Raw genomic sequence first — 26,676 nt, 5'->3', positions numbered from 1 at the left:
AGAAAGGACATTTAATTGGGGGCACGGGAGGTATACAGATTCAGAGGTTCAGTCTATTATCAAGGTGGAAGAAATGTCTGTCACCAAGCAGACATGATGCTGGAGGACAGTTCTACATCTTGATCAGAAGGCAGCCAGAAGACTCTTCTGCCCTGGGCAGAGTTTAAGCATGGGGTCTCAAAGCCCATCCCCCCTCCACAGTGACATACTTCCTCAAAGGCCACATCTACTCCAAAAAGGCCATACCTCCTAACACTGCCACTTGCCATGGGCCAAGTATATTTAAACCACCATACCTTTGAAGATCACAGTAAAGGCTTTACTACATTGGTTACATTCATAGGGTTACTCTTTAGTATGTATGTGTTCTTTTATGTAGTTGGAGGTGGCTTGATTGTGAAAAGGCTTTACCACATTAACTACATTTGTAAGGTTTCTCTCCAGTATGAATTCTTTCATGTTGTCAAAGTTGATCATGAGAGGCAAAGAACTTACTAAATTAAGTTTTCACTCCAGTATGTATTGCTTTATGTTTTCGGAGACCAGCATTACATACAAAGGCTTTACCACATTCATTACATTCGTAAGGTTTCTCTCCAGTATGAATTCTTTCATGCCTTTTAAGGTCATTCTGACCAACAAAGGCTTTACCACAGTGCTTACATTCATAAGGTTTCACTCCAGTATGTATTACTTTATGTGTTCGGAGACTAGCGTTACATACAAAGGCTTTACCACATTCATTACATTTGCAAGGTTTCTCTCCAGTATGTGTTCTTTTATGTTTTTTTAGATCATTCTGACCTACAAAGGCTTTACCACATTGATCACATTCATAGGGCTTCTCTCCAGTATGTATTCTTTTATGTACTTGGAGATGACAACGATGTGCAAAGGCTTTACCACATTGATCACATACATAGGGCTTCTCTCCAGTATGTATTCTTTTATGTACTTGGAGATAACTATGAGATGTAAAGGCTTTACCACATTGATCACATTTGTAAGGTTTCTCTCCAGTATGTGTTATTTTATGAACTTGGAGATGACCGAGTTGTGCAAAGGCTTCACCACACTGTTTGCATTTGTAGGTTTTTTTCCTAGTATGTATTATTTTATGCCTTCTAAGATTACGACGATGTGCAAAGGCTTTACCACATTGATTACATTCATAGGTTTTCTCTCCAGTATGTGTTATTATATGCATTTGGAGAGGACTGTGTCGTGCAAAGGCTTTACCACACTGATTACATTCATAGGGCTTCTCTCCAGTATGTATTCTTTTATGTACTTGGAGATAACTATGAGATTTAAAGGCTTTACCACACTGATTGCATTCGTAGGATTTCTTTCCAGTATGAATCCTTTTATGACTTTGAAGTTCATTATGGCATATAAAGGCTTTACCACATTGCTTACATTTATAGAGTTGCTCTCTAGTATGTGTGCTTTTATGTGTTTGGAGATGACTGTTTTGTGAAAAGGCTTTACCACATTGAGTGCATTTGTAGGGTTTTTCTCAAGCATGCATCATTTTATGCATTCGAAAATTACGGTGATGTGCAAAGACTTTATCACATTCATTACATTTGTAGGGTTTCTCTCCAGTATGAATTCTTTCATGTCTTTTAAGATCATTGTGACATACAAAGGCTTTACCACATTGATTACATTCATAGGGCTTCACTCCAGTATGTATTCTTTTATGTACTTGGAGATGACTACAATGTATAAAGGCTTTACCACACCAATCACATTCATAGGGCTTCTCTCCAGTATGTATTCTTTTATGTACTTGGAGAGAACTATGATATGCAAAGGCTTTACCACATTGATCACACTTGTAAGGTTTCTCTCCAGTATGTGTTAGTCCATGTGTTTTGAGATGACTGAGTTGTGCAAAGGCTTTACCACATTGATTGCATTTGTAGGATTTTCTTCCAGTATGTATTAGTTTATGCCTTCCAAGATTACAACGACGTTCAAAGGCTTTACCACATTGACTGCATTTGTAGGGTTTTTCTCCAGTATGAATTCTTTCAAGAGTTTGAAGCTGAGAATCGTATGTAAAGGCTTTATCACGTGGCTTACATTCATAGAGTTTCTCTCTAGTATGTGTGCTTTTATGTCTTTGGAGATGACTATGTTGTGCAAAGGCTTTACCACACTGAGTATTTTCAGAGGGTTTCTCTCCAGGATGACATCTTTCATGCCTGCAAAGATAGATAGTTGGCACATGGGAAAGCTTTACCACATTCAAACTAATGAATCTTTTTACCTGTGGAAATTAATTTTATAATTTGGTCTAATTGTAAAGAAGAATCACATCTTAAGGTTGTATCACTTTGTTTACACTCATGGTTTCCCATTCATTATGGGTTGGTAAAAGTGTTATTACATGGGTCACATTTGTAGCATCCTTTATCTCTATGAGATTTCTCATATATTTGAAGAGAAATGGAAGAGCTCAGAGCTTTACCACATTGAGTACATTCGTATGATTTACTTTATTGTCAAATACACTACATTTGCATACCACATCAGCAAAGTGAACCAGGACAAACAGAAAGGGATTTCCAAAATCCTAGTATTCATAGGGATTTTCTGCTATGTGAGTTTATGGATATATTCCCAATGAAGTTGGGAAACCAACTAATTATAAACTTGTATCACACTGAGAAAGTCTGCTCAAATGTGGACTACTACATATATCTTAATTGTTCTGTGGGGGGGGGGGCATTGCTTCTTTCAATATCCTTGTGCTCACATGGCTTGTATCCATTGTGACACAGGATATAGCTGTTAAAATAACAAATGAAATATTTCCACTTTGTATTCACACAGTTTGACTTTTTGTTCATCATAGTCATATGGTATAAGAATCAAGGTTTCTCTTCAACAACATTCTTGACTCTCATAAACTGTCCCTCTCACTTAAACTTAACAATGTTCCTATATGAGTAATCAGCTTTACTATGATATATTTGCCTATTAGAAACATAAACTTATCACCTACTCTGTGTGTGTGTGTGTGTGTGTGTGTGTGTGTGTGTGTGTGTGTGTGTTATGAGACTAAACAGATTGGCAGGTTTACAGAGTAGCTGTAATGTGGTTAAGATTCAAATGGTAAGGCTAAGGCATTGTTTCTTTGTCTTCTTTCTTACAGGAATGCCTTGTAAAGAACAAGTCAGACACCTGACATTGAGGTACATGGATTTCTGAGAATTTAATAATCAATACACTTAAAGAAGTGTTTTTTTTTTTTTACACTGTTGCGTTTCTTTAAAAGTTCCAGGACATACTAACATTTCTTCAGAGGCATGTTCATACCAACTTGCACATGAAAATTACCTTCCATGTCTTCTGAAACTTTGACAATGTTCTTCAATACATTGGTCTTCCCAATTGTAACCTAAAATACAGTAATGGAAAATGTATGATATATTATTGGAAATTAGGCAACATTTAAGTTACTATCTTCAGTGAACCTGATCTTTTCACCTCATTCTTCTTTATTCTCAATTGACTTTACAGAAAAGCAACAGTAACAAAGGAACATTTGTTTCCTCATTTTAAAAACTAAAAGAAAATTCACTGTCTTACCTATAGCAGTGAGGTTCCTGTAGGTCTCCTGCATCACATCTTTGTAGAGACTCTTCTGTGAAGGATCCAGCAAAGCCCATTCTTCTCGAGTGAAGTTCACATGTACATCATCATAGGTCAATGCATCCTGAAATATCCCATACATTAACAACAGAAACCATGATACAGATATCACTGTAAATGTATGCTTCTGGTGCTTCCCCCACTTATTTCTTGACCCAGATGTTCTAATGTAATTACCAAATCATCTTAGAAGAAAACTGAGTAATAAGGTTCACCTCTGTCATTTCTTTGCTCATTGAGTAGGACATAGCCTTGCAAAAGAAATGCTAATTAATGGAGAGAGAGAGAGAGAGAGAGAGAGAGAGAGAGAGAGAGAGAGAGGAGCAGTACTAAGCACACAGAGAAATTGTATGAACAATTACTAACTGCAAAAAATATCAAGTGAGCATATACGCTCATGTCTTTAATCCAAGCACTGAGGAGGCAGAGGCAGGTATATCTGAGGTCTATCCAGGACAGCCAGAGGTACATATTTTTTTTTTTTTAAAGATTTATTTATTATATAGAAGTACACTGTAGCTGTCTTCAGACACCAGAAGAGGGCATCAGATCTCCTTACAGATGGTTATGAGCCACCATGTGGTTGCTGGGATTTGAACTCAGGACCTCTGGAAGAGCAGTCAGTGCTCTTAACTGCTGAGCCATCTCTCCAGCCCCCCAGAGGTACATATTAAGACCCTGTCTCCCTATGAAAAATCAATCAAACAAACAAAAAAGATAGAAAGGACTCAGAGGTTTTTTACTAGAGTTCCTACAAAGAATTACATTCAGTGCAGTTCAGTATTCTTCTTCCAGAATCATGAGGTGGCCCAGTTTAAACTGTAACAATAATGAGATCTTACTAAAAGGGAATGAATGTTTAAACAGATACAAACAGATAGCTCAAAATATTGGCAATGTAAATGTTGATCCTAAATAAGCAACATAGGACAGGAGCTGGCTCATCAGTGAAGAGCTCTTGCTGGTCTTAAAAATAATTGGCCTCAATTGCCAGTAGTTAGAATGGAGCTTCACAACTATTGATTACTCCAAGTTCAGGAATTCTGAAGCCATTTTCTGACTACTATGGGGATTAGGCATACATGATGTGCATATTTATTCATACAGGCAAAATATACATATTCATTAAAATAAATCAACACAAATGCAACAGGTAGGAAAAATGTCATATACCTGCAATCCAATGACTCAGAAAGCTCAGGCAATATAGCCAGGCAGTATGAATGTCATGAATACATGCCATCCTGAGAAACAGAATATGCTCTCTGTCAAATTTCAAAATTCATAACGTAGATGAAGATCAACACAGCAGCATACACTTGACATGTGCCAAAACCCACAGTCCAACCCATCAGACAATAATATAAAAACGAACAAACAAACAAGAAACAAACAAAGAGAAAGCTGGGCATGTTGGCCCACATTTAATCCTGGGATTCTGGAGCCAGAGGCAGGTGGACCATTTACATCTGAGGCTGCATGTTCTAAACAGCTACTTTCAGGACAGCCAGGGCTACATAGAGAAACTTTGTCCTCAAAAACAAAAAATTAAAATTATAAAAAACACCAGGCTTGCAAAATACCTTAGCAGGGAATAGCAATTGCTTCAACTGCATCTTATGTGATTTAGGGTTAGAGTCTAAAATGCTGAAGGCAAGACAACATAAGAAGGAAGCTGACTAATCAGGTATAACCAATACACAATACACAGACACAGACACAGACACAGACACAGACACAGACACAGACACAGACACACACACACACACACACACACACACACACACACACACACACACACCCAACACACAGCAAATGGGTTGAGTCTATAGACACCCAAATGTCATCCCCAATAACTAATCATCTGGAAAGGATCCTCCTACGAAAGCTTCTATTTAGAGAACTGAGTTGGCCAGAGCAAGGCTGACTCCTCCATGACAGGTTGTAAACTGACAGGTTGGGAAACTAGGCCTAAGTTTCTGTTTCACAAACTGGAAAAGTCCAAACAAGTCAATTATAGGAAAACCATCCCTCACAGGCAGCTAATCAGGAGCTTCCCATGACCCTAATAGCCTGCAGCCCATACATCTTCAAATGCCCCGAATCACTTCTGACACTCTTGATTGCCACATCTTGTAAAATCAGAAAGCAAGTTATATCTTTCCAACATACAAAGGCACAGAATACCCCTTCCCATTCCAGTAGAGAGGAATGTGTACATAGTAAGGGAAGATCGGACCAACGCAAGAAACCCAGCAGGATAAACACCAAATCCTGCATCTCTGTCTCAGATACAAGGAGCTTCAGTTTCAAAAGGCTTAGATGGCCATATCCCTGCAACTTCTCATACATCTCTCGGCTTTGTTACCTCCACTTGCTATATGCAGCTCTCCATGACAGGTGTCTCACAACTTAGGTATCTCTAAATCTTGTAGTCTCAAATGCAACTCAGACTTCATCCTCAGATTCATCCCATGCACTCTCACAGTGTCCTCCCTCACTGGGGATCTCACTCTGCCAAACATAGATGGCTGGAACAGTGCTCAACTGAAACCACGGGGGAAGAAGCCATAACCTTATTTTTCCATATTTCTTATTTCCAGAACTTGGGTGCCACGCTTGGACCAGTAGTAGCAGGTTTTATATGAAGTTCCTTCCTGGGTCTAGGAATGACTTTGCCAACTCCCCCTTCCATTAACTGAAGGCTTAGCAGGAGGGACTGTTTCCCTTAATTCACCTTCTTAGGCTTCCAATCCTGAGCAAAGACCTTCTCTTTAATGGTGATAATCTCTTTGAAAATTCATGCCTCTGTCTCAGCATTTGGCTGCCATGGGTAACTTCCGAGGGCTGCTTTTCTCTACAAACCACAGACTTTGCCTTTATTTCTGCTCAACTTGTTGTTGTTTTTTTTTTTTTTTTTTTTTTGTAGTCCAAAATGAGTTCCTAGTAATAATCATCTAACAGATTCAATATTTCACCTAAGAAATATAGCTAATTATTTTTTAATTCTGCCTTACTCAATTTCTCAGAGCATGGGCGGAATAAGAAAGATCTGGGGTCAAAATACCACATAAATGACTTCTAGCTAGATTTTTCATGGAGTCTATTTTCCACTGAAATCCTATGACCTCAACTTCTGACTGCATTACTTGCATGACTCCAGTCTTCCAGGTGCTACAACAGCCTACTAAGCTCTGAATACAGTTTCTATGCTGTTTGCCATCTCAAGCCCTGATATTTACCACTTTCCTCCAAAGGAGAACATTTCTAGTTTCTCTAGTTTCTGTCCAGCAACAAAATAACCTTTTTTTTTGTTCTAACTTGCTACTCTCCTACTTTGATTCAACTCTCTAACCTAAAGCATCTCAGAAAATAAACAGGTTCACTTGTTTGGTCCAGTCACATGACAGCCATCAGTTTGGGAGCTTAGGATAGAAACTCAAGCTTCAAGAAAAGGCAAAAACCATGAACAAATATTGTTTCCTGCTTGGTCACTGTCTCATACTTAGCCAGCTCTCTTATCCAGCCCAGGCCCACTTGCTTAGGGATCCTGCCACCCTCAGTGTAGAGCATTCCCACATCAATCATCACAACACAATCTCTCACTGACAAAGCATCCAGACATTTTGATGAGGGCGTGCCCTCAAGTGAGAGCCCCTCAGATGATTGTAGGCTCTAAAATGTTCACAACTGAAGCTAACTAGGACAAAAAGGCAATAATATATCAGAAATTTTAAAAAACCTAAAATCAAATGTCTTAACGACATCAATCATTCACGTAGCAAAAACAAACAAACAAACCACACACACAGACACACACACACACACACACACACACACACACACACACACACACACACACACAAACCCCAAAATTGATGATTGCAACAACTGGAAAACACAGATTTGCCAAGAAATGAGGAGAGACAAGCCTTCAGAAGAGGACACTAAAACTGTTTCCCAAACTATCAAAACCTCAAGAAACTCATGACATAGTAAATTTTCAGAAGAGAAAATTGTAGGTGCAGGTCTTTCATTTTCCAGAGAAACAATATAATTAGATTATAATGAATAGAATCACACAACATAAATGATATCAAAAATAAAAGGAGTCAGAAAGACAGACAGAAAGTGTTTTAAACATGAACTACAAGAGTGTAATAACAATTTTAAGAAATTACAGGCCAATCCTCATCCTGTGTATTCTGTTTCTCATCTTTGCCAATAAATAAAAAAATTAATATATAAAGGAGATTAGAAGTGGCAAAATCCCAGTCAATTGGACATAGTGGCAGCCTAAGGAATGGGAAAACAGTTTTTTAAACAAATCCATATCTTATAGAGGCCTAATATATAAAATACATAAAGACCTCAAGAAAATACACTTTCTAAAGCAAAAAATTCAAGTAAAATATGGGGTGTAGGGGCTGGAGAGATGGCTCAGCGGTTAAGAGCACTGACTGCTCTTCCAGAGGTCCTGAGTTCAATTCCTAGCAACCACATTGTGGCTCACAACCATCTGTAATGGGATCTGATGCCCTCTTTTGGCGTGTCTGAAGACAGCTACAGTGTACTCACTCACATTAAATAAATACATCTTTTTAAAAAAAGGGGGAGGGTATAAATCTAAACAGAGAATTCTCAACAGAGGAATCTCAAAAAGCTGAGAAATACTTAAAGAAATCATTATTATCTCGGCAATCAAGGAAATGCAAATCAAAACTACTTTGAGAATCTATCTTGCACATGTCAGAAGGGCTAAGATCAATACAAGTGACAAGTCATGTTGGTAAGGATATGGAGAATGGGTAACAACTCTCCATGCTTGTAAGGTGCAAACTAATACTGCCACTACGGAAATGAGCATTTCCTCAGAGTCCTGGTGCCTCAGAATCCTGAGAATCCATCTATCTCAAATCACAGCTATAAAGCTCTTGGCATCTCTCTAAAAGGTGCTCCACCCTACCACAAGGCCATTTGCTCACCTATGTTCATAGCATATTTATTCACACTTGCCAGAACCTAGAAACAACCTAAAAGTACCTCAACAAAGAATGGGTTGAAGGACCCTAGTTCTTACTGAAGCCTAAGAGCTATCAGGAGGCTTGGCCTGGTGGAAAGTAGGTAGGTTATGGGGACCCTAAGGGCTTTTGCCAGCTTTACATCAACTGCCTCTGGTTAAGATTAGGGCAAGACCCAGCTTCAGGCCTCGGGCCAAGGCTAGGACAAGTTCCATTCTCCACCCACAGTTCTTGGGAGAAGCAGGTACATTCTTGAAAATCCTGCAGAATGTACAGATAGTAGCCTGACCCTCTGGTCCCAGATAAGAGCTCAAAGGCATGCCATAAAAGTGTGAACTGTAAACCTGCTAATGTAACCTGTACCTCTGAAAGTATAAAAACTGCTTGTCACAGCCATTGGGGTCACCTTCCAGTCACTCACTAGGAGGGGCCGATTGAAGGTTGACCCTGACACACCCCATCCTCTGCCCCCAACACCCACACACACCTACAATTGGTCCTTCCTAAGATGTGCTGGGGCATGATGGTAACAAAGGTGTTTGAGTGGCCAACCAATGTTTGGTTTAACTTGAGGCCCTTGACATCAGAGGGAACCCCTGACTAACACTGACTGGATTTCTAGGAATCTTACAGAAACTTAAATGGCAAGCATAGAGACAGCATGGGTCTATGCCAGGTCCTCTGCTGATATGTTATGGCTGTTAGCTTGGTGTCTTTGAGGGACTACAAACAGTGGAAGCAGGTGTAACTCTGATTCTTTGGCTTGATCTTGAGATTTTTCCCATCAAGTTGCCTTGTCCACTATGAAGGTTTTCGCCTTGTCTTTTTCTATCTTGTTTTGTCTGTTAGGTCTGCTCCTTTTTGAAGAGGAAATGGGTGTGTGTGTGTGGGGGGAGGGGTGGATCTTGGCGAAAGGATAAAAGTGGGGGGTAGTTAGGAGTGTAGGGTGGGGAAACAGTGGTCAGGATATATTATATGAGAATCTACCCTCATTTAAAAACTTAATTATGAAAGGAAAATTATACGAATTTAAGGTTTAAAAATATAAAATTAAAAGAGTGAGCCCCAAAAGCCACAAACTCAGGGCTAAGCCCTGCCGCTGAAAAGAAAATTATACAAATTCTAGGTTTAGAAATATAAAATTAAAAGAGTTAGCCCCAAAAGCCACAAACTCAGGGCTAAGCCCTGCCGCCAGGAATAGCAGGCCATAAAGATAAAAAAAAGGAATGCAGGATCCAGCTCAGGCTATCGAGGACTGACCCATAAACCATCCAAAGACATCCCCCCAGCTTACTCAGAGTCATACTTTAACCAGATGTCCTCCAGACCCTGATAAGCCCCTACTTGTGCTTTTCAGCCATTGTGTCCTGCAGAGAGCACTCCAAGAAACCGGACAGCCCAAGCCTAACCAGAGGTGTTTCAAATACAAATGCTCCATCAGTTTTGACAAAGGTTTAAAAATAATGAGGACCTGAAGACCCTACCCTTCTCCTGATTTAGTAGCTCTGTTCCAGGAACCAGGGGGCCATAAAACCTTCTGGCGTCCCCTTATCTCCTAGAGCCATAAAACAATCTTGTAACTTGTGGTACATTCCCCTTTGACATCCCCCATCCCCTGGTGCTCACAGCCTCTGCCTTTAAATACTCTTTTTCCCAGCCTCTCGGGGGCCGACACCTCTGTCTCCTGCGCGGGATACGTGTCGGCCCGGAGATCTCTGTAATAGGTCTCCGTAATAAACCTCGCCTTTGCTTATTACATCCAAAATGGTCTCTCTGTGTCTGGGGTCCGCGATTTCCCAAGACTTGAGTAAGGGTCTCTCTGCGTGGGATTTTTCACCGCCAGGAATAGCAGGCCATAAAGATAAAGAAAAGGAATGCAGGAACCAGCTCAGGCTATCGAGGACTGACCCATAAACCATCCAAAGACATCCCCCCAGCTTACTCAGAGTCATACTTTAACCAGATGTCCTCCAGACCCTGATAAGCCCCTACTTGTGCTTTTCAGTCATTGTGTCCTGCAGAGAGCACTCCAAGAAACCGGCGGCCCAAGCCTAACCAGAGGTGTTTCAAATACAGATGCTTCATCAATTTTGACAAACTTTTAAAAATAATGAGGACCTAAAGACCCAGCCGTTCTCCTGATTTAGTAGCTCTGTTCCAGGAACCAGGGGGCCATAAAACCTTCTGGTGTCCCCTTATCTCCTGGAGCCATAAAACAATCCTGTAACATGCTGTGCATTCCCCTTTGACATCCCCCCATCCCCTGGTGCTCACAGCCTCTGCCTTTAAATGCTCTTTCTCCCAGCCTCTCGGGGGCCGACACCTCTGTCTCCTGCATGGGATATGTGTAGGCCCGGAGATCTCTGTAATAGGTCTCCGTAATAAACCTCGCCTTTGCTTATTACATCCAAAGTGGTCTCTCTGTGTCTGGGGTCCGCGATTTCCCAAGACTTGAGTAAGGGTCTCTCTTCGGGGATCTTTCAAATTCAATATTGCCTAAATGAAAATGCCTAAATGCAAGGAAGGGAAGCTATAGTGAACGAAGAAAAGCAAAATCGGAAAGATAGGGGCAGCAAGATTGTGATACATACAGTTCTGGTTCTATTTTTGTAGACAGTGACTATCACATAGGAATGTAAAAATGCCTTGAAGAGGGGGTTGGGGATTTAGCTCAGTGGTAGAGTGCTTGCCTAGCAAGTGCAAGGCCCTGGGTTCGGTCCCCAGGTCCCGAAAAAAAAAAAGAAAAAAAAAAGTAAAAAATGCCTTGAAGGCTTACTTCCTCCTTCTGATAATCTAGGCTAAGTCAAGGAAGCTTACAGCTTCTGTACAATCTAATCTAGGTCTAGAATGTCGGGGCGTAGGCCTGGTGGATTTAACAAAAGACACAGACTGGGGTCATTTGTGCAAAGAAAATGCCAAAGCTTTACTGAGGTTCACAGAATATTCTCCCCAAGTTCACTGGTTGGAGAATTCCTGGAAGCACAGTGGAAAAATAAGTTATGCCCTCAGGAGAAAAACTGGAACAAAAAACAGGAACTGGGTGTTACTGCCCAGGTGCCAAACAGAAAGATAAAAATATTCCTTAGTTAGGAACAAAAGCTTCCATGTATCAGCAAGGCTCAGCAGGGGACAAACACTGAGGGGGCTCAGGAGGGTTGGGCACTTGAGTGTTTTGGGCATCTGAAACTTAACTGTTGAATAAAATCACCCTTCTTGTTCTTTTTGAACTCTGGCTGGTCAACTCTGCTCTTCTAGCTCAAACTCTTCATGCTAACCAATTCAAATTGAGTCTTTCACTTCTGACTGAATTGCTGTGCTTGGCCTCAAAGGAACTCTAGTAAATTGCTCTCTTCTCATTCTCTTGCTCATTTTCTCTTTTTCTGTCTTTAGCCTGCATGTCTCTGTAAAATTGTCCAGGTAAAACTGCCTCCTCCTCTTATCCTTTGTGCTGCTTCCTCTTATATTGCCTCTTTTCCCTCTTCTCTTGAGAGTTGGGCATATCCTATTCTGTCAGATCTTAACCTGATTCATCATTTTTTCAGCCACTCAATTATACATTACTTAGGAACATGAGTGCTTCCTTCTAAAACTATGTTTACCTTCATCATTTGAGAGCAAAGGTGTGTACTAAGGGCTGAGCCATACCAGTTAAAAACAGCTCACCTGCCCCCCACCCCTGCATCCAGTAAATTGGACAGTCTCTGGGTTCACAATGCGATCAAATACTCTGCAACACAGGAATTCATGACAAGCTTATCTTGGGCCCATTCTATATGTGAAATCAGAAGTTTTGTTCTCAGCAATGTGAAATATATATCATGCAGGAAACAAAAGCAGTCACTTTCTTGTGTTAGCTTTCACTAGTTTGGAATGTGGAATTACAATGCTTTTCATTTCATTCCAAAGGAATACTCATAATTGTTTTTTAAGAAAAACTGATGTTTGAATAACTATTCAAATAGAAATAAATGAGATGTTGCACAAAATCGCTACATTAACTATATTATGCATTAAGCCTAAATAAACCAATGTATAAAAATATTAAATGTTTAAACGCTTTCTCCAAAGCAAAAATGAAAGTGTTACATCTAAAATAAGTTACTGAAGGCAGAGAAAACAAAGAGCCGAGTCAGTTATCTAAGACTTTTATGTGTTTGTTCAACTGTAATTTATCGTTACTATTTAAATTCAAACAAAACAGTCAATCTGTTTCTTTTATCTTTTTTTTCTTTTCATTTTTTCGGAGCTGGGGACCGAACCCAGGGCCTTGCGCTTGCTAGGCAAGCGCTCTACCATTGAGCTAAATCCCCAACCCCGTCAATCTGTTTCTTAACCTCCTTTGTACTTCTTCATGCAGTATGACTCATTGGCAGAGGGCTCTCATGCCATCCAAATAAAGCCACTTTCTGCATTTTTATAGCATACTACAATAGCACATTTGCTTCTCATCTACAACAACTCTTGCTACAGAAAGCTTGATATTTCATTTCTCTTCTCCACATAATGTTCTAAATAAACATTAGGAAAAAAACGCTTTGAAGAAGATTGCTTCAGCTAGATTCTCTGCTTTCTGCCCTTTGTAGGAATTTGGGAGGAATTTGACCATGGACTAGGCCTTAGACAGTAGGTTCAGGTAAGAATATTTACATTTGGGCTAGTACCAGTCCTTTTCTCTTGTCAAACTAATGAGCCCTTAGAAACAATGATCACAGGTCTTTGTGCCTTGTTTGTTCCTTGACCTAGAATTGACCTTATTATTTGCTTGTACTAAAAATGGTAGAAAAGCAGACTGGGAAAAATAAACCCGCTTCAGCCTCAGCACTCACTAGAATCACACTATATATTGTCTAATTTTCTTTTTCCTTTCAATCCTCACTCCCTCCCTTGAGACCCTGTTGACTGACTGAGTTGACTTGGTCACCCTTCATTTTCGAGTGCTACCTACAATGTTGACAACATGGTTCAAGCTCCCATATCCATCTGATAATAAGAGTGCATTAAAGGTTAAAATTATATGGGAGAAAGAAGTGGGTTGATAATGCTTAAGCTATAATAACATGCTGTTTTATGACAATAAAGCACTGACTGTGAGAGTCTTTACAAGTGCATAATCCTTTACCCACTCCTTTAACCCAAGGTACCCTAGGTTGCCTAGAGGCACCTAGCTGGTCCTCAACAAATGAGCATTGATGTTATTTTCATATTTAGGCAAGTATGAATACAACTGCAAGAAACATGAGCATTCTGGTACTTTTTAAAACTAATTTCAAGTGCATGGTGAAGGATTAAAAATTAATAATAAGCCGCCTAGCTACCCAAAAAGAAGAAGTAGGGTCTGTGAGAACATGAACTTTTCACCCCTCCCTTGCTGTACAATGGTTCCCGGAACATTCTTGCATGAAAAGTTTCCTGGAACAGCCACAATGACCCATAGCCTCCGGCCACAATGGTCCAATGGCCCTGTAAAATGTCACTACCCCTAATCACAATGTCACAAAGTCCTGGGTGTGTTGCCTAGTGTTACACATGACTAGCATATGACCTAAATGTATGGGCAGTTTATGGTTTTGGAATTCCCCTCCTCCCTCCCTCTTGATCCCCCTGGTTTGTGGTTTTTTCCTTTATAAGCTCTGTGAAAATTCAGGTCGGGGTCGAACTCCTCTACTCCCTGTGTGGCGTATGAGTCTCGACCCCAGCATGCTGGCCTGAGCTCTCGTTTCATCTCGCTCACAATAAATCTTCCTCGTGTGATTACAGCAGGTCGGTGTCTGTGTCCTACTGGGTGCGCGTCTTTCCCGAGACTTGAGTGGGGGGCTCCCTTCGGGGGTCTTTCATTTGGGGGCTCGTCCGGGATCTGCGCGACCACCCAGGGGTCCTAGACCCACTTGGAGGTAAGATTCTCTGTTTTATCTCAGCGCTGTGTCTGGGTCTGTGTCTATGTTCTGTCTGGGAATCTGGTGCGATCGCTGTTTCGGTTTTGCGGACGCTCAGTGAGACCGCGCTCCAGGAAGGAGAGCGGGGTGGATAGGGATAGACGTGTCCAGGTACCCACCGTCCGTTCGCCCTGGGAGACGTCCCAGGAGGACACAAGGGGGGACCAGGGACGCCTGGTGAACCCCATCTGATAGGTCCAGAGGAGACTTTACTCCTTGACGACCGGTTTGTTAGGCAAGGTCTGCGACCTGCCGATCAGTTTCAGTGCCTCTGGTCGACACGAAGTCGACGTCGGTTTTGTTTTCTTTTTTCTCTTTTGTTTGTGCTCGTGTGTGTGAGTGTGTGTGAATTAAGTCCTGTAGTCTGTGTTTTTCGGTACCGGTTTAAGGTCTTAGTGCACTGTCTGGGCAGAAGAAGGTTTCCTGCCCTGTGCACGGGTGGAAGAAGGATTCCCGCCCTGTAGAAAGCTAGCTTGAGAGTGCACTGTCTGGGCAGAAGGAGGATTCCTGCCCTGTGCACGGGTGGAAGAAGGTTCCCCACCCCGAAATGGCGCCTGTGAGTAGATGAAGGATTCCTACTCCGAATAGTCTTTTTCTTTCTTTTTTTCCTTTTTAGAAAGCGCACCGGGGGACGCCCCAATCGCGCAGGCTCTGGGACTCGTGAGAGACGTTCCACGAGTCAGCCTTTGTTGGGTCCTGGCTCTGGGACGCGTGAGAAACGTTCCACGAGCCGAATTTTGTCGGGAGGACCCGGCAACGGACAGTCAAAAAGATCTGACTGTGACTTGACTTTGGAGGTCGCGTTCGGCTGCCTATTTAAGTATAGGCACGGACAAGTGTGCTTAGATGTGTTAGTGTCTGTTGTCTGTATTCTGTTTCTGTGTTTGGTATCCCGGAAGCAGCTAAGGTTAAGCTGCAGTTTGGGCCAGGTACTGAAGGTACCAGGCATCTGTGGAAATTGGTTATAGGATGCTTTGTCTTGGTCTTGTTTGTCTGGATTGTTTTCTGTGGTATTGTCCAGTGTCTTTTTGACTTTTTTTCGTGTTTGAATTTGGACTGACGACCGTGTTTAAAATCTTGGACTGACGACTGTGTTTGAAATCATGAAACTGTTTGCTTTGTTCGTTGAAGAGTTTTACTTGGTCCCCTTAATGCTTAGTGAGTAAGAAACTTAATTTTGTGGACCCCGCTCTAGTGGCGGTGTGTTGGTTGATAGCCAAAGTTAATTTTTAAAACATAGTGTTTTGGGGGTTGGGGATTTAGCTCAGTGGTAGAGCTCTTGCCTAGCAAGCGCAAAGCCCTGGGTTCGGTCCCCAGCTCTAAAAAAAGGAAAGAAAAACAAAACAAAAACATATAGTGTTTTATCTGTGCTTATGCTCGCAGCCAGCTGTGATGAACTGGGAAAGATTTAAATTTTCCTTGGGAGTAAGGAATCTTAAAGGTGGAGTTTCAGCCGGTATGGCACTTAGTGCGTAGCTGCCTAAAAGATCAGAAATGCTGTCAACAGGCTATAAAAAAAAAGGGACAGGCGGTGTTAGAAATGCTACGGGAAGAACTATCTAAAAAGGCTGAGAGCGAGGTGGGAGAGGACTATAAGGAAAACAAGAAAGGAATTTCTGACATTTGCTCACAGAAGGAGAGCGCTCATTAAGAGAAGTTCTTTAAGGAAGCCTGCCTTATATGCTGTCCTTATTCCAAGGGAGGAGTCAGTCTCCAACATTAAATTACTTTTCTCGCTGATCATCATTAACATGGAGAGTGCCTTTGGTCCTATCCCCACAGCAGCCAGTTCCTGCCCCTATGGTTAAAATGCCCCAGGTTGGGGGACAAAAAGAGCCCCTAAAATAGTTTCAAAGAATCTACAACTGTGAAGAACTTTGTTTTGCCAGTCAGGATTAATGTTTTCTTTTCCATGGGCCTATAGCCCACTGAGACAGTTTGGTAAAGGGCTGTTACTAAAGTCCTGAAAGCCCCAGGTGAACTGGTTACAATTCTTTTGTCAGCTGCTTAGTATTTAGCACCCAGGTTCTAACCATCTCTCCATCCTTTTGTTATTAGTTGTTACTAGAAGCCTAGTGTCATTTGGAGGCTGGTTCTCTTGAGAGGCAAAGCCATGGAGCTGACACTGACAATGGCCTTTTTGTTCCAAGAAAGGCCTCCTGGTTTAGCTGTGTGACTAAATGCTGTTTGCCCTCTTCGGTAGACTCTATTCTCAAGATTCTCTTGTTTTCTCACCATCCCATTTGATATGCTTGTTAGTAACTGTTACAGGTCTTCTTTACCACCGAGGAAAGACGGAATCCTACTAGAGGCCAGAAAAAAAAAAAAAGGGTTCCAACACGCATAGAAGGCCCTCACTTCTGCCTGCTCTCTTCATACCTCTGAAGGTAGGGAGTGCTCCAGGTCTGCCCCCAGGCTCCAAGGGTGGGTCTCCTAGGGGCTGGAAAATGCCCCACCAATCTGGCTAAGATAAAGAAAAGATATGAAGAGAAAGTTACAGAAACTTGAAGGGTTAAGCTAAGTCACTGAGAGAGTTATTGTAAGTTGCAGAGAAAATAAGTTGATGCATGGTTCAGGGTCTGTGCAGAAAAGTGGACAGCACCTAATAGCTGTAGAAGAAGATGCTAAGAGACTGAAAAAAAAAGAAAGAAAGAAAAGAAGGTAAAAAGAGCAGAAAGCTAGTTCCCTAGAGACAAAAAGAAGAGGAAGCTAGAGAGCTAAAGAGAGATAAAAGACAAGAGAGGACACTGGAGAGCCTCTTGGTCCTAGAGTGCTGGCTATGTACAGAGATAGAAGGGAAGTGTGGATACAGGGACCCAATGCTCTGTGCTCCTATGCCCCCCAGTGGGCCAATATCCAAAGACCTTGAGTGCAAGGGGCTACTGGCAACGAACAATACTTATGGACTGCCCGAAGAACAGTGGACCTTGGCGTGGGCCGGGTAACCCACCCACTAGTTCATAGTCATCCCTGACTGCCCCTATCCCTTGCTCATGAGAAAATTGCTCTCCAAAATGGCTTGCGTGGGCTGAAATGGCTGGGTGAGGCCATGTGTATGCATATCTACAGACTGTGTATGTGGAGCTTAAGACCTGTCTCAGTGCACCAGTACCTGATGCTGGGAGATGTGTGACTTTGTCCTGATCTGCCTGGAACACATCACTCCTGCCAGCCGGGCACTAACAATTATCACCCAATCCAGGACTTAAACTGTGATAGAGTGGCTGATGTTCTGCCTTTGAATAGAGTGTCCCAAAAGATGGGACCACTGGTCAGCTGCCATGGACTAGATTCTCCACCGGTTGGGGACAATCTGGTCACCTTGCTGCCCAATCCGGACCTGGAGCCACCACAGCACGAGTGTCAAGTACTGGCAGAAGCCCATGGGTGGAGGAAAGACCTCTGCGACTGGCTGATTGACCCCTGCTGAAAGCCGAGGACCTTGTCCACAGACGGGAACAGTTCTCTTCATGAATGAAGGTCAGAGACAAGTGGGTGCTGCCATGGTGGACAACACAATGTCATCTGGGATGGCTGAACCTCTACCCCCCCAGCACATCAGCACTTCAGATGCTTTTGCCATCTCTTGGATGCCCTGGTGAAGCCAACAACTGTGAGTACTATTCATTGCTCAGGATATCAGGAGGGAAGAGATTCAGTGGCATGGGGCAATAACGAAGCAGATCAAGCGGCTCGAAAAATGGCTATGCAGGAGCCTATCCTGGTTGCAGGCCTGCAAGAGACAGCCACTGAGAACTAGGATCGGACTAAGGGATGGCCTCACTTAGAAAAGGCCCAAATTGCTTAAAAGATAAAGGACAATGGCACACTTGTGGGGGAAGCTATACTCCCCCAGAGAACAAAGAAAAGACTCACTTTGCCAAATACAGAAATGGACTCATTTAGGAGATAAAAAGTTTGTCCAAGTAGTTAAGTGTATGTAATAGACTTTAAGATTTTAGCCAGAGAGGCAGTAGAAAATATAAGGTATGTCAATAAGTGAATGCTTAGCAAGCAAACAGGGCAAAGAGACCTAGAGAGTTTAGTGAAAAGTCGAAGTGAACTTCACTGAGATAAAACCAGAAAAATATAATCACAAGTATCTCCTAGTGCTTGTAGATACTTTTTCAGGAATAGATAGAAGCTTTCCTCACCAAACAAGAGACGGCCTCTGCAATCATCAAGAAGATACTGGAAGAAATCTTCCTCCGATTTGGAATGCCCAAGGTAATCTGGTCAGACAACGGCCCTACTTTCGTTGCCAAGGTAAGCCAGGGTGTGGCCAAGTATTTAGAGGTCGATTGGAAATTACATTGTATTTACAGACCTCAAAGTTCAGGACAGGTAGGGTAAATAAATAGAACTCTAAAAGAGACCCTGACCAAATTAACCATGGAGCCTGGCACAGACTGGGTGACACTCCTTCCCTCTTGCTCTCTTCAGAGCAAGAAATACCCCTTCCAGATTCAGCCTTACCCCCTTTGAGATCTTATATGGGGCCTCAGCCCCCCTGACTGTATTAGATGATGTTACTGAACCAACATGTCATAGTGCCATAGTAATAATGATTTGTGTGCCAGGCTAAAAGACCTACAGGTGATACAGAAAGAAATCTGCTCACAGCTGACAGCAGCCTATGCCCCGGAGACCCCTGAGACATCCCATCAGTTCCAGGTTGCAGCTACACTGAGTCCAGACACTCGGGAGCCTCGCTGGAAAGGACCGTACCTGGTGCTGCTGACCACCCTGACAGCTGTCAATTCTCAGCCCTCACCAGCCATGTACTAGCTGTTGGGGCTGAGAGCTGGGACCTAGAGGGAAATTCAGTCATGTTTGTCCTGGGTTCTATCAAGATAGGTGTGGGATAGGCTTGATTTCCATTACAAATGATGTAACATTGCATATGTTAGTACTCTTAACACTTCTTGGGACTGTGCCTCAGGGATCACAGTCCGTATAAGCTTAGAAGTTCTAAAAGCTAGTCATGACCTTGGTGGATAGGCTTGGATAGTGTCCAGGTTAGAATCCTCATGTTAAGACTACAATACCAAGCTGTTATGCTAGATGAAGCTGAGTTCTCCATGAAGTTCTAGGATTAGAACTATTAACAAAAAAAGAAGAAGTGGGGAATGAAGGATTAAAAATTAATAATAAGCCGCCTAGCTACCCAAAAAGAAGAAGTAGGGTCTGTGAGAACATGAACTTTTCACCCCTCCCTTGCTGTACAATGGTTCCCGGAACATTCTTGCATGAAAAGTTTCCTGGAACAGCCACAATGACCCATAGCCTCCGGCCACAATGGTCCAATGGCCCTGTAAAATGTCACTACCCCTAATCACAATGTCACAAAGTCCTGGGTGTGTTGCCTAGTGTTACACATGACTAGCATATGACCTAAATGTATGGGCAGTTTATGGTTTTGGAATTCCCCTCCTCCCTCCCTCTTGATCCCCCTGGTTTGTGGTTTTTTCCTTTATAAGCTCTGTGAAAATTCAGGTCGGGGTCGAACTCCTCTACTCCCTGTGTGGCGTATGAGTCTCGACCCCAGCATGCTGGCCTGAGCTCTCGTTTCATCTCGCTCACAATAAATCTTCCTCGTGTGATTACAGCAGGTCGGTGTCTGTGTCCTACTGGGTGCGCGTCTTTCCCGAGACTTGAGTGGGGGGCTCCCTTCGGGGGTCTTTCAATGGAAACTATACTGAGAAGACTGCTGGGATCCATGGCAATTCTGTCATTTTTATGAGAACTTAGTGTTGGTATGAGGAACCGGCTTTATGGTTGCAGGTTGTCTCCAAACCCAGCGATAGCAGTGACGTCACCCAGAGGTGAAAGGGACCTGTGCATCTGTTGTCATATATTTCCAGTGTCCTCCTAGCCCATCTCCTACCCTCACCTGCAAGAAGTTATGTCCCTACCCAAATAAAAAGCCAACCCCTCCTGACCGTCGCCCCTTCTTTCTCTTTTCCTCCTTTGTCTCCTCCCCTCCTTTGTGCATCCCCCATCCCCAGAACCAATGAAAGTCTCTCACGTGGAACCGTACTGGCCAGGTGTGGTCTGTCTGGGCACGAGCCTCGATTCCTATACAACACTCCATAGGATGGGGACTGCTTGGGTGTAGGTATTATGTACACATGTATCAGAATACACATGTTAAACATGCACAATTTTATATCAACTATAGGAACATAGTCTTAACTAGTTTTAGTAGGTATCAATGGAAAATCCCAACCTATTGCTATCAGAGTTTACTGCTAAGACACAAGCCTGTGTCACATCCAGATTCATTGCCCAGTTCTATACCATGCTTTATTTTCACTCTTTTTGTTTTCTCAATTAAGTCATACTTATAAAGATCTTGTCTACGTGACAATAAGGATGTATTCTGTGTCACTAAAGTGTATACTAAAGTCCTCTTTCTATGGCTTTGGACATTATTTCACATCAGTTTCAGTTTCACACACGTACTATATAGCTTGCTAAATGAATTATTATGTAGAATATCTTTTACCAACTTATATAACTGTAAACAACACCATTACAGTGATGTTAAAAAAGCAATGTTCGGTATGTTAAATTTGCAGCAAAAATTCAATACAATCTAAAGAAAACGTCTAATAATATATAACAGGACAGCTGATTTCAAAGCTATTTGCCATGTGAAAAAAACCTCAGAATCATCAACAGGATTATAAAGAAATAGTACACATTTTGGCACAGTGTAGATTCCATCTGTACTTAACAAAGTGCTACAGCGATCAAAAGGTTTAGCACATTTGTGAAAAAATGAGATGTAGAGAAAAAAAGGCAAGAACATAAGCCCCAAATTATAGTCAAGTTTTAATCAAAAGACCTAAGGAAACTCAGCCAGGAAAAATGTGAACTTGACCAATATTACCTACGATTGCATGTGTATTCAAATGGAAAAAAAACACAGACTTCCCAACTCCAACAAAAATAACTCAAACTGACCCCTAAACTGCTATATTTCTGACCCTCAGGTCACTACTGACCCCACGCTCTAGAGCTCTCTGTGTGGAGGTGGTAAGAAAGGAGGGTTATGGCTCTGTGGCTCCCAATGCCCCCATGTGATCTCACGCAAACCCAGCCCCCTGAACCCACACACAAACGAAGGTTGAAGAATAACTTAATGTCTGCTTGCACATGATGCCATGTGGATTTTAGTAATGATGTAGAATCTGCCCTACCCACCTACACCCCACCCTGCACACCTGAGAAACCTCTGCATCTCAGAAACTCCTTTTGGACTCTGGAACTGAATTTCCCTGAATCACTCCATTCACTGTGACTGCTGATAGTGGAAAGGTAAAAGGATTTTAACCAAGTATTGCCAAAGGATGATTCTCATAACCTCATCCCTCCCAGTTTCAAAACTATTTGTAAAATTTATCACACAAAATAAATTTGCAATACAATCTTCAGAACTTCTAGAAACCGGATTTTCAGTTTTGAAATCTGTCTTCTGCACACCAAGAGCAATGCTTGTGTGCACACTGGGCAGTGATATTATAATCAACACACCTTATAACCAGATGCAGAGCCTCCTCCCCAGGGAATCCACACTCAGAGAGGCTCAGAGGCCAAGGTCCTCTGCCCAGGACACCACATGTACCAACAGCACCACAGTCTGGTTCACAGTCCATGTCAGTCCAGTCAGATTGGACACCGATAGCTTAGCCAACCTGTTGTTCCTGGTGGCTGCAAAATCTCCCTCACAGCTCTCTGATGAAGTACATCAGAGAACATGGAAAGAACCTGCAAGCTGCCTCCCACTGGTGCTCCTCCTGATTGCTAGGCTCCCCAGAGAATGGTAGCAGCCCCTCTATTGGAGGATTAGAGATTGCATGACTCAGCACAGGCCTTCCCAGCTCTGCCCTTCCACCCCACCCTAGGGGCAGACAGAGCCCTAGTATGGTAAATTTGTATTTTATTAGAATCTTCTACTCTCCCAGGTGTGGAGAGCTCTTGGTACCACTTCTAGGAAAATGACAAGTATATTTGCCAGTGGGCTACGACAAGAAAGTAAGTTTAAAAAAAAAAAAAATACAGCTGAGGGAGCCAACTTGCCTGAGACCCCAACATTGAGCTAATTAGGACAGACAAAGGACAGATGAAAGTTCATCAAATGGACAAGCTCAGTGGGAAAAAAAAAAACAAAAAAACAGTGTTCTAGGAAAGCTTACAGAAAGGCTGATACAAATCTGGTGGTCAGCTTTGCTTAGAAACCGCCTTGCCAAGTGGAGGCTCCTGACCTTTGTGGGGGAGTCAGCTTCCTACAGACCTAGGCCAACATCCCGCAGGTGTGAGCCAACTTCTTCATAGGCTAATACATCGAAGTCTCCCAGCCCCCTGAAGATTTCCTCCTCCCCCAGTCTTGCTATAGTATATGACCAGAGCAAGAATAAAATTGTCAGCTTGATCAGACGCTTGTATTAGAGTTCTTCTTCAAGTCTCTTGTCCCCCAATCTCCTCTTGGTACCCCCCTGGACCCTGACTGACTGTCCTGTTGGATGGGACAGAGTAATGTGTTCCTCGTATCTTGGTCATCTTGATAAACCCAATACAGTGACCTCGGGAACTTTGTTTACACGTTTTTTCTTCCTTGGTTGTCCCATCCTGCAACAGGATAGTTGGCTCACTCCTGTGGGATGTTGGCCTAGGTCTGTAGAAAGTTGGGCCCTAGTAGAAGGTCACTATCTGTGGGTCTGGAGGAAACTGGCTCTCAGCAAAATGTCACAGCCCTGGGTCTGTAGGGGTCTATAGTAAGCTGGTTCCTTTGCAAAGGTCTGTATGGAGCTAGCTCCCAAGAAAATGTCAGGAGCCTCCACTTGGCAAACCTGTTGGAACACCAGATTTGTGTCAGTGCTCCTGGCAATCCTTGTTACTGAGCAATGCTGACCCCCAGATTGGTATCCGCACTTTAGCTAGAACCTTAGGTTTTCTCCACTGAGCTTGTCCTTTAGGTGAGCTTTCATATGTTCTTTGTCTGTCCTAATTAGCTCAATGTTGGGGTCTCAGGCAAGTCGGCTCCCCACACTTGGCTACTTTGTTTGTGCCTTACAACTGACCCTATTCCTTGTATGTACCCAGGCACTCAAAGTGGGTCAGGGGCTGTAGGCAAATTTATCAGCCTGCTGAGGCATGGAATGATTGGAGGGGCTGAAAGTTCTATCAACCTTGGTGGAAGGAACAGGGAGGTGCCTCTGGATAAGAACTGATATTCTGTGCATATTTTGGAGAATTGTTTGTTAACTTGTAGCTTTGCTTTCTATGGCACTGTGGGGCATAAAAATTAGGAAAAACAAACTCGAGGCAGCTGTATTAACCAGCAGTCCCCCCAAATTTTCCCTCCCCGCAGCAGAGAGTGTTCGACTCATGCTGCTGGGTCGAGTACAAGGAACTAGATTCAAGGATCTTTTTCTCCTCCATCCTTGTTTCTCTCCTATCTGGTGTTAGGGGGTGAAAAGAGGGTGGGGGGAGGGGGCTGAGGAGGGGGATTAAAAGTGGGGAAAAAGAAACCACAAAGTATCAAAGACCAGCAAAGATCCAGTTAGCTGGGTCTAAAATGCTAAAAGAGAATCTAGCCTAGGTAGATTTACAGTCCAAGTATGCTGTCACCCTTAAGTTTGTTTTAGGTTCAGGTTCCAGGTTAAGTTTTGAACAATTTAAATATAAACTGGAGGCTACAAGTCTGGCCACTTAGATAGGACATTTACACAGCAAACATTCCCGGGATGTTTCTTAAGTACACCAGTGCCCTAAAACAGTAGGTTAGTGACAGTGTCCTAAGTGGTAGGTCTCAGATGAAGAAAAACATAGGAAAAGGAGAAGCTAGAAAGCATAAAACCTGGGGTTGGGGGGTCATGGGTCTTAAGGTAAGTAAGCTTAAGAAGAATGTCACCTGTATATGGTTTATGTGAGGGAAATGGAAAGAAATGGGAGACATCTATAAAGTCAGCAGAAAGATTAAACTACAAAGTTAGCAGAAACATCATATGATGGGACACACTCAGGAAAAGTCTAATCAAACTGCTGCACAAGGAACTCAGTGTATTTCAAAAATATTCCTTACCAAGCCTATAGTGGCCTTGGGACCCATAACCCATAAGGTGGGAAGACTTGTATTCTCAGAATCTCAAGCAACCCCTCCCAAATGCCCTGGCCCCAAGCATATTCCTGGTTTTAGGGGAGCTGTTTTATCTCTATACCCAGGGCTCCAGGGAAAGCTCCCAAAGACTAGGCCCTAGATGGTTACTGGCTCTGCCAAGCATGTCCCTGAGTCTCATAGGAGTTCAAACATGGGGACCTCAGGAAAAGGAGGGAAAGCTTAGCTTGATCAGGCCAGCACTCAATACAACAGTGTTTGTTGTTGTTTTACCTTTTCTAATGGTTGTCACCGGGTGTCATCTTGACCATGTGGCAGAACTATGCTTTTCTCAAGAAGAAAACTAAACCTTTATGGCACACCAGGCCTTACAGTTGACTGTGATCCTGTAATGCCCCACTGATCAGCTTGTTAGAGGCCTGCTCTTTGATATGGAGATGGGCCTAGTGGCTGGTTGCAAATCAGGGTCTGGTGCCATATTTCTGGACAATCCTGGTGAACAAACTTGTGTATCCTAGCATCCTAATCTCTAACAGGCCTGGTTAGCTTACTACTTACACGTGGGGTGTTTTGCAGGCAGTCCTCTCTCAGCTAAATTCTACTTGGTGTGCCTTGCTATCTCCTAACCTTTAGCAAATCCTTTACATCATCAATTCTACTCTTACATTACAGCTTGATATTGGATTGCTACCCAGCACATGAGATGCCTTCCACAACCTCCACAAAATAACTCCAAATGGATCTTACACCTTAATGTTAAATGCTAAGAACAGAACTTGTAGAAACTAGGCTTCTGAGTTTGGGATAACGCCAAGGATCTTTCCATACACAAGCCAAATGCTCTGCACAATTGCAGCCCCTACGGGGAATTTATTCAGAAACTGCCGCTGGGTCCAGTGAGTGGCTAAGACCTCACTGGTAACCGCCTATTCCTACTCAGCCCCAGGAAAGACCCACCACACCAGCTCCCACTGCTCATCCCCTGCCTTCCGCCCGCCCGCCCGCCCCGCCCCCCGCCCCTTTGTGGGCAGTGACCCTGTGCTCACCATGTCGCAACTTCGGAGCTTGCCTGAACATGCCTCACAGAATCCTAACACAGGACACAGAACACAGCAGCCAGGACCATTTAAGAAGGCTTAGCTACTACGCGAATACTACACCAAGGCACCCGGAAAAGCCCGCCTTCTCTTCTGACTGGCAGGTCCAGTGCAGACTCTGATTGGCCAGTTGTCTTGAGTGACTTGAGCACCTCCCTAAGGGTTAGAGTGAGCTGAAGGTACAGTGAGGATTCACAGTTCCAGACCCAAGCATCAAGCCCAGGGCCAGACCTTTTCCAGATCTAAAGGGATTTGCATATCAGTAGCACTTGTGCCTGTCCTCCAATAGCGTGCTCATCTGTCTCCCCGCCCAGCCCTAGGAAGGACCCACCTCGCCAACTACCACTGCCCAGCTGCTTGCTCCTCCCTTTAGTGGGCGGTGACCCTGTGCTCACCCGGTCCTCACTTCAACCTGCACTCAGCTCACAACATTCAGTAGTCTCTTTCCCTTCCGCCTCCTGGAATCAAAGTATACAGCTTGCATAACCCCTGGTACTCAACTTGCAGTGGGGTTATTAATCTGTCCCACAAGTGGAAGGGTGCCCAAGATATTAACAATTAAAGGGAGATTTGAGAAAACAAGAGTTTTGCTTTGTGGCTGTTGGGATTCAGACCTGACAATCAGCTGACCTTCATATATTTAACACACCAAAGCTGTCTGGGCCTCCAGGTTCTCCCAGCACTCCTCAGTCCCCACCTGTAACAGGGCCTGTCTGGCATACCCCACCTTGTACCTTGAACTTTACAGCACGGGGGCCGAGTTTTCCCTTCCCCAGAGCTCTTCCTATATAATCCAGAAATTTTGTACTCTGTCTTTCTGTTTCTCCAACTCTCCC

The 26,676-nt window shown here is 43.1% G+C and overlaps 1 protein-coding gene and 1 pseudogene across 1 annotated transcript; both read right to left on the bottom strand.

The window, feature by feature from the left end:
- Nucleotides 1–503: 503 nt before the first annotated feature.
- Nucleotides 504–26,626, bottom strand: LOC108348229 (zinc finger protein 431-like). The gene is made up of 4 exons (XM_017596887.3): nt 25,790–26,626; nt 3,604–3,730; nt 3,352–3,412; nt 504–2,213 (listed from the first exon to the last, which is right to left on the bottom strand). Exons 1-4 carry the CDS (start codon nt 25,790–25,792, stop codon nt 1,520–1,522), a joined length of 885 nt encoding a protein of 294 aa, XP_017452376.2. The 5' UTR covers nt 25,793–26,626; the 3' UTR covers nt 504–1,519.
- Nucleotides 691–1,386, bottom strand: LOC134480274 (zinc finger protein 844-like; annotated as a pseudogene).
- Nucleotides 26,627–26,676: the final 50 nt, after the last annotated feature.

This window comes from Rattus norvegicus, chromosome 9 (assembly GCF_036323735.1).
Source record: "Rattus norvegicus strain BN/NHsdMcwi chromosome 9, GRCr8, whole genome shotgun sequence".
In the NCBI taxonomy this organism is placed as follows: Eukaryota; Metazoa; Chordata; class Mammalia; order Rodentia; family Muridae; genus Rattus; species Rattus norvegicus.
This window is presented reverse-complemented; position numbering and strand designations above follow the sequence as displayed.

What these genes read in the sequence shown, in the direction of transcription:
- LOC108348229 (XM_017596887.3), bottom strand. An exon ending in CAGGAACCTCACTGCTATAG is followed by an intron (nt 3,413 to 3,603) that starts GTAAGACAGTGA and finishes ACTGTATTTTAG; the next exon opens with GTTACAATTGGGAAGACCAA. An exon ending in AGTTTCAGAAGACATGGAAG is followed by an intron (nt 2,214 to 3,351) that starts GTAATTTTCATG and finishes CTATCTTTGCAG; the next exon opens with GCATGAAAGATGTCATCCTG.